Source organism: Hyaena hyaena, unplaced genomic scaffold (assembly GCF_003009895.1).
Source record: "Hyaena hyaena isolate Hyena2069 unplaced genomic scaffold, ASM300989v1 scaffold_161, whole genome shotgun sequence".
NCBI lineage: Eukaryota > Metazoa > Chordata > Mammalia > Carnivora > Hyaenidae > Hyaena > Hyaena hyaena.
The window spans coordinates 402,549-415,595 of record NW_024080792.1 but is presented as its reverse complement, the minus strand read 5'-3'; the positions used below and the strand labels follow the sequence as shown (position 1 = coordinate 415,595).

Here is a 13,047-nt window from a genome sequence, read left to right as displayed (position 1 = left end):
GTGAAGGCTTTGCAAGATGTTAGGATTTTGAACCCACTTTCCACATTATAAAATAAAATGACCGATCTAGATTTTTTAAATAATTTATTCTGTCTCTAAACTCTGTGAAGACCAGACATATACAGAAAGCCTCAAAGAAAAAAAAATTCCATTTAAAAATTAAATTACTGAATGCTAATTTTTCTACAATCCAGAAACTTTTTAAAGAAGGAGAGATGTGGTAATCAGTAAAGTTATAGATAACTGCTTCCATTATGAATTTAAGACCGACTGTTAGAAATGAAAATCTGCTTGGCTGAACAGATACCTAAATCTAGTTTTAATCTGTTAGAAAATTCAAGTTATGCTTGGTTTAATGGGTTAATTAATAATCTTCTTCTCTAATATTAAGATGAGATGATGAGAATTTAGACTTGGATTCAAGTTCTCTGAAACTGAGGAAAATATTTTTAATATGTGAATGTTTCCCACTTTCAGAATTATGCTTTTAATCTCTGAAAACTGTTTTGAGTAAATAACCTCCTTCTTAATCATCATGGGCTACAATTGTTTCTTTTTTTCTGCTGAAGGTGAAATTTATCTTACAAATGTTCTGTGCAAATGTGGATGTGCAGAATACTAATTAAGTAAGGAGCCAAACACTGACTCACTGCTAAATTAGGTGGGAAATGAAATGACACCAGGAGAGCCACAGGCCAGAAAAGGAAGAAAAGAAGGGAGATCTGAATAGGGATGGTGAAACAGAGAATTTTCTTGAAATGCTAACTGTTGCATAAGCACCTCACTCTCGGTTTGGGCTCAGCTCATGATCACATGATTTGAGGGTTTGAGCCCCGCACTGGGCTCTGTGCTGACAGCACAGAGAGGGCTTGGGATTCTCTCTCTCTCTCTCTGCCGCCCCCCCTCAATAAATAAATAAACTTTTAAAAAATGTTATTTACATCCATGTCCTAAATTTCTGTCTTGGATATCACAGGACTTCAATTACAGTAGAGGTTTTCTTTCTTCTTCTTCTTTTTTAATGTTCATTTATTTTTGAGAGAGAGAGACACAGAGCATGAGTGGGGGAAGAGCAGAGAGAGACACACACACAGAATCCGAAGAGGCTTCAGGCTCTGAGCTGTCAGCACAGAGCCCGACGTGGGGCTAGAAGTCACTAACCGTGAAATCATGACATGAGTCAGTGGGACTCTCAACCCACTGAGCTATCCAGGCGCCCCAGAGGTTTTCAATTAGACAACCATCTTTTGAGAAAACTGGAATAAGGCCATTTTTTGAGTATGTGCCTAGCAAAAACAGGTGCTTCATCTGAATCACTTCATTATTGTTAACACAAGTGAGAATCACAGCTGAGTCAATTTTGTTGTATTTGTGATCATTCATTCTATCATTATTCATTTAAGCACATACTGGTGATTAACCAATCAATCCGATCTATAGGAAGTCAATAGTAAGAGGCGGAAGATGAGTAGGGAGAGAGATTAGGAGATAAAGACCACAACAGGGTCATGCACTGGGGAAGGACATTACAAATTTAAAACCAACTCTTACTACTTAGGACAGTAAGATGGTGCCATGTCAACACGGCTTGCAGAGGACTTTTCAATATACAAATTCCTGGGCTGAATTTGTGATTAAGAAAGCACCACAAGCCATTCTAATGACAACTCCCACTTGAAAGTCACTGATGATGTTACCTGGGGTGTGTCCCTTCCTTTGCATTTTGGAAGAGCTCAACCAACACTTCTGTCTTTTTGTGGGGTCTGCTTGGGGAATATTAATATGCTATCTTCGTAAATTGATGCAGTCTCCCCCTCTGTCTCTCCCTCCAAGGGTAGAACAATGCCTGACGTAGAGCAGGTATGGTGGAAGGAAGGGGAAGAAAGAAAGGTAGGAATGAGGGAAGGAAAAGGAAATGGGTTTGTCCTTTAGGGAGGAATATAGGAAATGAATCTTCAGCCCGCATTGGAATAAGATAGAGTTTATAATCTCAATGATGGTTGAAAGTGTTGTTTCTTGAATAACCAACGTTATATAAGGAATATGGAGCAGGATTTAGGAGTTGAGCTTCAGTTCCAGAGTCACTGTCCACAAAAAAGCGCTGCCTTCAGTCCTCTAGGTTCTCAGCAGCCATGGCTCAGAGCCAGTATTGGGGAGCCTCCCGTCTATTGGGCATGGGGGTTTTCTAGACTCGGAAATAGATTTAATCTAAGAGGTCTCAAAATAGAATCCATTTACCTTTAGGAGGACTTAACTTATTTAGCTTGTACAGATCATATCTAATAACCATTCAAATCAAACTGACATGTTTCATACATGTCCTAAAACGTAACTGATACAAATCTCCACAGTATAGTGGAACAAGCTTTGTGGACAGAGCTGGATCGAGATTCTGGCTCTACCACTTACCAGCTGTATTAGCTTAGGTGTCTTTGCCGAATATATGGAAATATTATGTATCTGGCGGGTGAGGTGACGCACACAGAGGATTTTATTTTTCGGTTAAAGAGGGGAGAAGAAGTCAGTGCACAAGTAGCAGGGTAGAGAGAAAGAAAATAGAGTAATGGAGGGCAGATTAGGATGTGTCTCCAGGCAGTCGGAGAGACTATCAGTTCTGCTTCCGCATTACGAGCCAGGATACGGCCAGAATAGTGCTGCTGGGAATCCATCTTCTCAAGGAAGCTGTTATGTGGCTGTGACGAAGCACCCCCCTCAATGGCTGATGGATAATAAATACTGAAAAGGAAATCTTAGCCACAGAACATGAGCAAACAGGTTCTTACGCTCATATGATCCTCACATGACCCTTCTAGAGCCCTGGAAATAACTGAAGAATTGTCCAGAAAAAGAGGCCAAAACACCGCAGCGACACAAGTTAGGACTAACAACCCAGTGTGAACATCACTCTTGTTGGCCCCACAGGCTGACATAAGGCCTGGGGACATTCCGAGTTCAGTGCAGGAATTCGAAGGTGCTGCCTTCTTTCAGTCTGGATAGAATCCACTTTCTGACTAAATGAGGGAAAAATTAAGTGTGGCTTATGGCATTCAACATTGAATTTTGCAATGTCGGTGGATGGAAGGAGATAACTTCATCTTGCATCTGACTGCACCTTTCACACACACACAAAAACCAAACCCCAAAACCAATGAAAGCTGCACTGCGTGAGTTCACATATTCCTGACTTCTGAAAAGTTCTGTCACTTAAGGTCCTCACATGTGACTGACAAAGATGAATCAATCCTAGGCCCAGCTCTTGCTTTCAAAAAGGATCTATATGAATTCTGTTCCTGGTTTCAAGATTTTGCAGCTTCCCAGAGAGGAATAATCCTTATTTTGTTGATAACTCAGGACAGCATTAATCCCTTGTATCTGGATGCTTCCTAAAAATACAATAGCAATAATAACTGGTTTGCTGTCGTGCTGATGTTGTTACAAGCATTTGCTGTGACAAATGACAAGATGCATGAGCTAGCAGGCAGAACAATGAAGCAAGCATACGGCGTCTTTTTCTAGGTAAGTGTTTGCCTTCTTCCAAAACCCCTGTCATACTGGTAAAACAAAGGACCCATCAAGGAAACAACCAGGGAATAAATCTGTACTTGAGTAACAACTGTCTTTTCACTTTAAAACATGATTTTTATAACACTAGCTGGTTTCAGATTATAAGTTAGAGTCTTTACCAAATGTACAAGGCAGACAGAATAGATAAATACATTTTAAATGCATGACGTAATTAGATTATTTTCAAGAATAAAATTAGAAAACTTTAACTTCCTCCTTATATTAACATCTTGTGATTTTTATATGACAAAAAATTCGGATAAAATGTTCTTTAGTGAGACACGTATAAATCATCAAGTGAGAATGGGAAGATTGCTCCTCTTTGAAAAGGTCTTTCCTTCTTCCTTTTGGAACAAGTGACCTTTGTAATACTATAAAAATTCATATGCATCCAAAGTAGAATCTGGAATTAAGAGATTTCTCCAAATAGCTTACCAAAACGGCTAACTCTCTCGACTCCATCAATAATTGCTTTGTAATCCAAATTTTCTTCTATTCCAATCTATTAAAGAAGAATGACATTCTAAGAGTGGGATAAAATATTTGATTAGCTCTTCAATAAAATGAAAAGGTACGTGAAATCCATTTTAGGTATCCAAAAGTAAGTCCTCCAAATGCATACTTTCTTTTTTTCACAGCAAGATAAAAACAGATAAAACAAACAAAACACCAGTTGCTTTTTCAATTTTCCACTGAGAAAAGTACACTTTAAAATGTTGATTCACAGTCACTGCTCTATCACTATGATGCTTTGCAAACACACACACACAGGCGAATCTGTGCACTCCCTGAACGGGTTCCCCCCCTGGTAGTGATGCACCCCGTTAATGAATGCAAGAGTCCCTTTCTAAACACCTCAGTCAAGGCGTTCTGCCAGTTGGCATCCCACTTGCAAGCTCTTCTATTTGTTAAAAAGCACGCTTTGAAATGTCACATCAATTATTTCATGCGATTAAGGGATTAAGGTAGTGTTAAATCGATGTATAATGATTACCTCAAATAAAATGGATAAAGCTCTTAACTTCCCTTTTCCTTTTACCGCTTCCTCAAAACTTGAAAATCGGTCTGCATCAAAGCAGTAGATTTGCATCTGTAAAGGTAACAATGACAGCTTTATTATATACAAAGACATCATAAAAGTTACCAAAGAGACAATAAAATGGTTTCCCGACTCAATATCCTATTTGAAAAATTCTGTAAACTGTATAATTCGATACTCTCTATAGTTTCAAGATATTTTATCAATTACATGCATATACAACTGCATTTATTCTCACTTCTCATTTTTCAGTGAGGAAAGAAACACAGTTAGATATATCTAGGATGGAAATGACCACCTTGAGATTACTAGGGAATACTGAGGTAATAATACCCTAGAACAATCATCGTATGGAATAAATTATCAAATGTTACTTTACCTATTTTGCTGGAATTCTTTGGAATATCATTTCATTCTCTCTTGACTGGATGTGCCTTTCCTGATGGTCTGGGTTACCTTTTTTGGACATTATCATACTATGATAGTGAACTCTCAAGGACTTTCTGCTTCTACATACAAAATACCAGAAGAATTTTAAGTTCTTCGTTTTAAGTGTCCTCTCCTGCTGTCAGGTGATCTTCCTTGTTAATTTCCACTTCAACCCCTGTGTTTGTGGACAACGGCCTCTACTCTCACTTATAATTGGGTGTTCCCCATATCATGAGCTTAGAAATCAGGTAACTTAGCTAGTTTGGAAGAATAATTCAGGGAAGAACAGAAAGACTCTATGAAGACTACTGCTTGGTTAGGGCTATCACTGGAGAGACAGCAGGTATGGGGTGAAGGATGGCAGTGGTGCTGCCTTGGGTCGTGACCACAAAGCCTTTGAGGAGTCTAACTAGTTAGACCGAGTCAGGTTCACCTGACTCCTGTAGGATGAAAGCTTACAAACTGACAGATGAAAAGGAGGGGCAGGCGGCAGCCACACCAGGCACAGCTGTAAGGCGGTCCCAGCCCTTTGCTCCGGGGAGCAACAGAGAATCCCAACTTCACCTAACAGGGCTTGGGGGGCAGGAGGGCTGGAAGGAAGATGGTGAAGAGTAGAAAAGATTAAGACTAGAAAGAGGGAGGGGCACCTCGGTGGCTCAACTGGTTAAGTATTTTGAATGGCCAACTCTTGATTTCGGCTCAGGTCACGATCTCACAGTTTCTGAGATGTAGTCCTGAGTCGGGGCTCCATGTCATGGGGCCTGCTTGGGATCTTCTCTCTCCCTCTCTCTCTGTCCCCCTCTCTTTGTGTGCATGTTCTCTCCCTCTCTCTCTTCCCCCCCCTCTAAGACAAATAAACATTTTAAAAAATTAAAAAAAAAAAGACTAGAGACAGGTGGTTTGAGCTTTCTTCTGCCCTCCCACATCACATAGGAAGAAGAAAATGAGAAAACTTCATTGTAGGATGCAAGAAACCAGGAAAAAAAAGACTAAGTCAAGGATGCTCTGGGTTTCCCTGCTTGCACAATTACATGGAGAGAGTTTAAAAGAGACAAGTAACAAACAAACAAGCCATCTGAGAGGCAACTCAAGGGCATTCTAAATAAGACAAATATTTGAGGTTTAATGCACAGATTCTATACCATTTATTTTGCTGGTTCAGGGCTTTCGTTGCTGTTAGGGTCTTTCTTGAGTTTCTGCTTTGCTCTAAATAAGCAGTGTAGTGACAGAGCTAATCCAAAGTGAGAATGTTATGTGTTTAATAAATGGACTTTCATTTCTTCGACAAACCAACTTTGATGACTGTGCTTTTCCTTAAGGATATTTAATATATTTGAAAAACACGAACTTATAAGCGATGAATTAGAATGTGCTTATCCAAAGTAAAATATTTTGAGTCCTTCAAGAGACAATTTACTCATCTTATTTTTACTATCAATAACTATTTTGACCATAAAAGTAATATAGTTACATTGTAAGTAATTTTAGAAATATGGGAATTTTAAAGGAGAAAAGCAAAGGCACCCAGGGAAAATCCCTGCTTGTGTCTTCTGGGTTTCCCTCAGTTATTTTTACAACAGTCATAATTCCTTTTCTTATTTAATCTTTGTAATAACTTCATAAGGCAGGTGCTACTACTCTTATATCAATTTTTCAGGGGAGACATGAAACTTAGGTAAATTAAATATTTGTACAAAGTCGTGTCTATAACTCATATCTAAATGGTGAAGTCAGTATTCTAACCTAGTCATATGACTCAGAGTCTGGGCCCTCAGTCACTATTTAATTAGTTTTCATGTTTTACAAAATCAGAGTAATAATATTGTACATACTATTTTATATTCTGCTTTTAAAAAGCATTAATATCTTAAAAAAGAAAAATGCATTGTATCTTACAATGAACCTTTTTTTTGTGTAAATAAATCATTCAAACGCATGATTTTTATAAGATCTGTAATACAACATCATAATGTATTTAATCATTTCCTTCTCTTTCACCTTTTTGTTACTGTCAATAAACCTTTGCACATACATTTTTGAGTATGGCTTTACTTTTTATTTTTTTATTTTTATTATTTTTTTAATGTTTTATTTATTTCTAGGAGAGAGAGAGAGACAGCATGAGCAGGGGAGGGCCAGAGAGAGAGGGAGTCACAGACTCTGAAACAGGCTCCAGGCTCTGAGCTGGCAGTCAGCACAGAGCCCGACGCGGGGCTCGAACCCACGAACCGCGAGATCATGACCTGGGCGAAAGTCGGACGCTTAACCGACTAAGCCACCTGGGCGCCCCTGGCTTTACTTTTTAGATTAAACTGTTACAAGTGGAAATTGTAGGTATTGGGATTGAAACATTTAAAATTCCAGGTAGAGAGGCACCTGGCTGGCTCAGTCAGTAGTCTATGCGGCTCTTGACCTTGGGGTTGTGAATTCAAGCCCCACTTTGGGCATAGGGATTGCTTAAATAAATAAACTTAAAAATAAAACCTTTCAAAGTTCTGGATAAAAAGAAGCGAGCTGCTTCCTAGTCTACCAATTTATACTCTCTCCAGACATGTATGAAAGTGTTCATTTTACTGCACACCCATTATTTTTTTAATTTTTTTAATGTTTTATTTATTTCTGAGAGAGACAGACAGCATGAGCAGGGGAGGGCCAGAGAGAGAGGGAGAGAGAGAGAGATGCAGAATCTGAAGTAGGCTCCAGGCTCTGAGCTAGCTGTCAGCACAGAGCCCAACATGGGGCTCGAACCCACGAACCGTGAGATCATGACCTGAGCCCAAGTCGGAGGCTTAACCAACTGAGCCACCCAGGCGCCCCTGCATACCCATTATGAAAATTATATTTATTTAGCTGAAAATGTTCTCATTTTATTTTACATGTCTTTGATTCTCCAGTAAATTGATAAAATTTCCCCCATTTTTTATTCTGAGGTATGGAAGGAAATTTATTTATTCATTTACACATCAACATTTGTTGGTCATCTACAGTGTGGCACCCCTGCTTGCCAGGAAGTAGAAAATCAATGTGAGTGTGATTGAGCTTCCTCTAGTGAGGAAGGCAGATATTAACTAAGCAGACAAAATATAACAGTACAAATGATAAAATCTGATTATAAATTAATCGAATTATATGTTAAAATCTCAATGATTTTGGAAAATGAACTAGGAACCAGTGGAACCAGTGACTTACCTCAAGTGGAAATTTTTGTCCTTCTAAACTATGTTCCGATCCATCAGAAGACATATTGCATTTTCCCCAGTGAAAAGTTATCTTGCTTGCTTTGAACACCATGTCTGAAACTCCTCCACTGAGCCGGTAGTCATTAGTGAGATTAATTTCCACTTAAAAAAAAAAAGCCACACACACGCACAAAATTGCATTTATGTTTCCAAAAAGCAAAATTACAAATTTCGACTAATTTTTTTCCTATCAGATGTACATTAAGAGAATCATTTTTTGATAAATTAAACAATTCAGTCACCATTTAGAAGCTGAACTTGCTACTGTCCAAAATATACTTATTGTATCTTATTGCCACAAATACAAACTAAAGCAAAGACCTTAACCACTGTAGGACTCTAATAGCAGAAGACAGCCAGTCCATCTGCCCTGTCCCTTTGGTGTCCTGAGATTGCCATTTCCCCAGGGCTCTGCTTTCCTAAGGCATTTTATGGTAGTGAGGGGACAGAGAAAAGGGAGAAGGAACAGAGGAGTGGAGAAGAAAAGTCTTCTCTGGGGAGTGGCCCCCCACCTTCTCATTTTTAGCTCTTTCTACTCCCTGCAAGCAAGCATCGTATCAGGCTTCATCAGGCTCCAGAACTTCTGTCCTATGCTGTGGCAAGGAAGGTGGGAAGTCCATTCCCATCGAAGGGGGTTTAGCCATCTGATGTTTGAACCCTGAGTAGCAACTAAGAATCCTAAACTCTTCCTATTTGAGTTCCACATTTTACAAATGGTCTGAAGGTTAATGATTCTTTTGAGACCCTTATGTAAGATTTTAATGTCTCTCAATCAGATTTAAATAGTCTTTGTTCCATGAGGCAGAAACCAATGTCTGCATTTGGAACCAAGTCCAACATCTTGGCCTGTGAGCTACAGATATAAACTTCCAGTATTAATAATAATAACAACAACAACAAGAACACTATCAATAATGCTCAACATTTTATATATATCATTTACAATGTGCTATGCATTACACTGAGTACTTTACATGTGTTAAACATCTGATTTTTACACAACCTCACACAATGAAGGAAGGAAATACCATTACAGTTCTTATTTTACAGATAAGGAAACTGAATCACAGACAGTTCAAATAACTTGCTAAAGGTTCCACACTTAAAAAGTGTGGCTCTAGGGGTGCCTGGGTGGCTCAGTCCAACTTCAGCCCAGGTCATGATCTCATAGTTCGTGAGTTCAAGCTCCACATCAGGCTCTGTGTGCTGACAGCTCGGAGCCTGGAGCCTGCTGCAGATTCTGTGTCTCCCTCTCTCTCTGCCCCTCCCCTACTCACACTCTTTTTCTCATAAATAAATAAATATTAAAAAAAAAAAGTGTGTCTCTAAAGATCAAGTGGGTTGGCCACAGGTAAGTAAGAATATTAGAGCAGGGGTGCCTGGCTGGCTCAGTTGGTAGAGCATGTTACTCTTGGCTTCAGGGTTATGAGTTTGAGCCTTACATCGGGTGTACAGAATACTTAAAAATGAAATCTTAAAAAAAAAAAGGAAAAGAAAGAAGAAGCTACATGTTCTACTTCTTTGTAACAGTCTTCAAACCTAGTAATGAAAATGTCAAGATTTGGGACCATATGCTTTTATGTATTTAATTAATATCTTATATAATAATTTTAGTAATTATTCATTAAGAAACACCTACTGAATGCTTATCATATATCTTATCACATATCAGGAACTGATATAGAAAAATTCTTACCCTTATGGGACTTAAACTTAAATTACTACATTCAAATAATTGCATTATCAAAATATCAAGAATAGAGAAAAATTCACTAATGATAAATCCACCCCAACATAGCTACAATTATAATTTAGAATATTTTTTTTCTTGTATGTTTGTTTTTATATAGCTTCTGATATACATACAATTTTGTTTTAAATATAATATCAGAAAAGGAAGGCTATTCACTTCGAAAACTAGTTTGTCTCTATTGTTTACTGCAATTTTTCATGGTATTATATTTTGCATGTTTAGAAAAAAGAACAGTCTTTAAAAAAAGCATTTAAAGAGTGCTTCCTAAAGATAGTATATAATTTTAAAATTTCTATCTAGAAGTGCTACTAATTTTCTTTCTTTTTTTTTTTTTTTTTTTTACTAATTTCTTTTCTTAAAAGTAAATTATAGTTGGTTGCTTTTTTGTATCCCAATATTCAATGTAGCGTGAAGCTGAGTAGACATAAGCAAACAGAGTGTCCAAGAAAAGGAAATTCTGATTAACTAAGTAATTAACCAGCGATGGAATTATTAAGTTACATAATTTATATACTGTGTTATCTTTATCATTTCTTCTGGTGGAGGCATCAATTCTTTTTCTATTTTTGCAGAACGTGATGTGATGACTTTGCTCAATTTATTTTTTGTACACATCAAAATGTTATGTAAACTTCCAATTTACCGTGTTCTATTTGGTTTCTTCTACCTATATAGTTTCCATGCATTTACAGTACATTATACTTTCTACAAAGAAGATGAAATAAAATAAAATGAAGAAAATGAAAATAAAATGAAACTGACATACTCTAAGCCTAATAAGCATATTAAAGTCACAAACAAAATGCAAACAATTTTACCTGTCTTCCCAGTGTTATGAATGAATGTGTTTTCCAGAGATGTTTTATCCCAACCCTGAAATTTAAGTTTCTTAAGATTCACATTGACTTGGGTAAGATCTTCATCAATATTGATAGGAGACTGCTTGGGGCTACTACATGTTGGATATTTCTTTCCCCAGTTTTTTTGATTCAGGGCTCCTAAGAGAAGGGAAAGAGTAAGAAATTAGTTTCTTAAATTACTATGCAAAAGCTAAGTTTTATATTATAAAGTAATTAATACAGTATATAAAAAGAGATACAATAGTAGGAAAAAATTGGGAGTCTCTTGGAGTCAGTTCATAGAACAATTATGCCTGGCTGTGGATTCTGGGCTTTCTTGCGGTACACGATGAAAAGAAGCCTATACAGGGGCTCCTGGGTGGCTTAGTCGGTTAAGCGTCCGACTTTCGCTTAGGTCATGATCTTGCGGTTCGTGGGTTCGAGCCCCGCATCGGGCTCTGTGCTGACTGCCAGCTCAGAGCCTGGAGCCTATTTCAGAGTCTGTGTTTCCCTCTCTCTCTGACCCTCCCCTGCTCACGCTGTCTCTCTCTCTCCTAGAAATAAATAAAAATATTAAAAAAATAAAAAAATAAAAAAAAAATAAAAAAAAAGAAAAGAAGCCTATACAATAGCCACATCAAGTTCAATATTCAACAGTGGCTTTGCTTAGCCATCATTCTCTTTCAAATCAACAGAAGGCCTAACTGCCATGTCAGGTAGTCAGTCCAAGCCTGGGTTCCAGGTTGAAAGATGTCCCGATGACAGGTGCTAAATTCGGACTTCCTCAGCACTCTCCATGGGGTAGTTCTCTTTAGACCTTCTGTCTGTCACCCCTGCTGCTGAGTCATCTGGTTTAATTTTCATCTGCTCAGGGTCTGATGTATAAAAACATAATCACATGCTTTCCTTGAAATATCTCCTCTCTGTCACTTTTTTTTTTTTTTTTTGGTCATAAAGTCTAGCAGGTTTTATTGCTTAACAATGAGAAACGGAAAGCAGACTTTCTATAAAGATTTTGCCTACACTGAAGTGAATTTCCACCTGTTCCACAGAGTGAGCAGTCCTCTAAAGCAAAACTGTCCTGTGCTGCCTTTATTTCACCCCTCCCCAAAACTGTGAACCATCTCTCATAAACTTATTCCACTGGACGTTACCGTAGCGAGAGCCTGAGCAGCACCAAGAACAGTTATGTTCTATTTAAAGATCATCAACTTTTCTCTTTCTACATTTCTGCAGCCAGCCCAAGAAAGAGCAGGGTTTTCAGTTTATCTCCTTTCAAATGCTTTATTTTTCAGAAATGAGTACAGGGGAGGGGCGCCTTGTGGGCTTCCAGGTTGAGCATCCTTTGGATTTTGGCTCCGGTCATACGTCATGATCTTGCTGTTCGGTTCCTGAGATTGAGCCCCACATCCAGCTCTGTGCTGACAGTGCAGAGCCTGCTTGGAACTCTCTCTCTCTCTCTCTCTCTCTCTCTCTCTCTGCCTGTCATCCTCTGCTCACACACTCTCTTTCAAAATAAATAAATAAATACATTTTTAAGAAAAAAATAAGTATGGGTAAAGCCAGGAGCTTACATGATTGGTGTTTAGGGAAACTATACGTAAACATACCCTCCGTGCACCCTAGTCTATGCCATCTTGTTTTTGTGATGAAGGCATCAGAGAAGATTTTGACTTCCATGCAAAGCTCTCATAATGTGACAAAGTGAACTTTGCATAATTTAGCCCCAGAAAGAAATAATCATTAGTCATACCGTGAAATGGCCTGTTTAGCCAGAAATTAGGTGATTCATGTCCTAGTGAGGCATCTACCAAAATCAATAGGTGCTGAGAACTTAACTTTATTTTAAAATCTAGCTCTATTCCTAGAGAGTGCTGGAATACAATATGCTTTAAATATGCACAGCGATGCATATTTTGGCTTCTAAGACAGCTTTAATGATTTGAGTAATGATATGTTAATTTCAGTGTAAAGAACAGGGACTCGGATAAGAAAACACTGCTTGTTTTACTAATGTCGGTGCAAAAGCAGAGAAACTGTCCCATGAATCAATAAGACCCTCTGTGAACTGCTTAAAATGTTTAATGCAGCGAGGAGCAGCGCTTGCTTCAAGAAGGGACTGGAGCACCATCACTCTCCTCCCCACAACCACCGAGGCAGAACTCCCGCCTGAGGCATTGGATC

General features: G+C 38.3%; 1 protein-coding gene across 1 annotated transcript in view; it reads right to left on the bottom strand.

The window, feature by feature from the left end:
- PTPRZ1 (protein tyrosine phosphatase receptor type Z1) overlaps positions 1–13,047 on the bottom strand; it is a 188,667-nt gene that overhangs the window by 75,329 nt on the left and 100,291 nt on the right. The window contains exons 3-6 of the mRNA XM_039239659.1: positions 10,843–11,022; positions 8,222–8,373; positions 4,559–4,654; positions 4,000–4,066 (exon numbers count right to left, since the gene is read on the bottom strand). Of these exons, the coding sequence (XP_039095590.1) occupies positions 4,000–4,066; positions 4,559–4,654; positions 8,222–8,373; positions 10,843–11,022 (495 nt within the window). The remainder of the gene's footprint in view (positions 1–3,999; positions 4,067–4,558; positions 4,655–8,221; positions 8,374–10,842; positions 11,023–13,047) is intronic.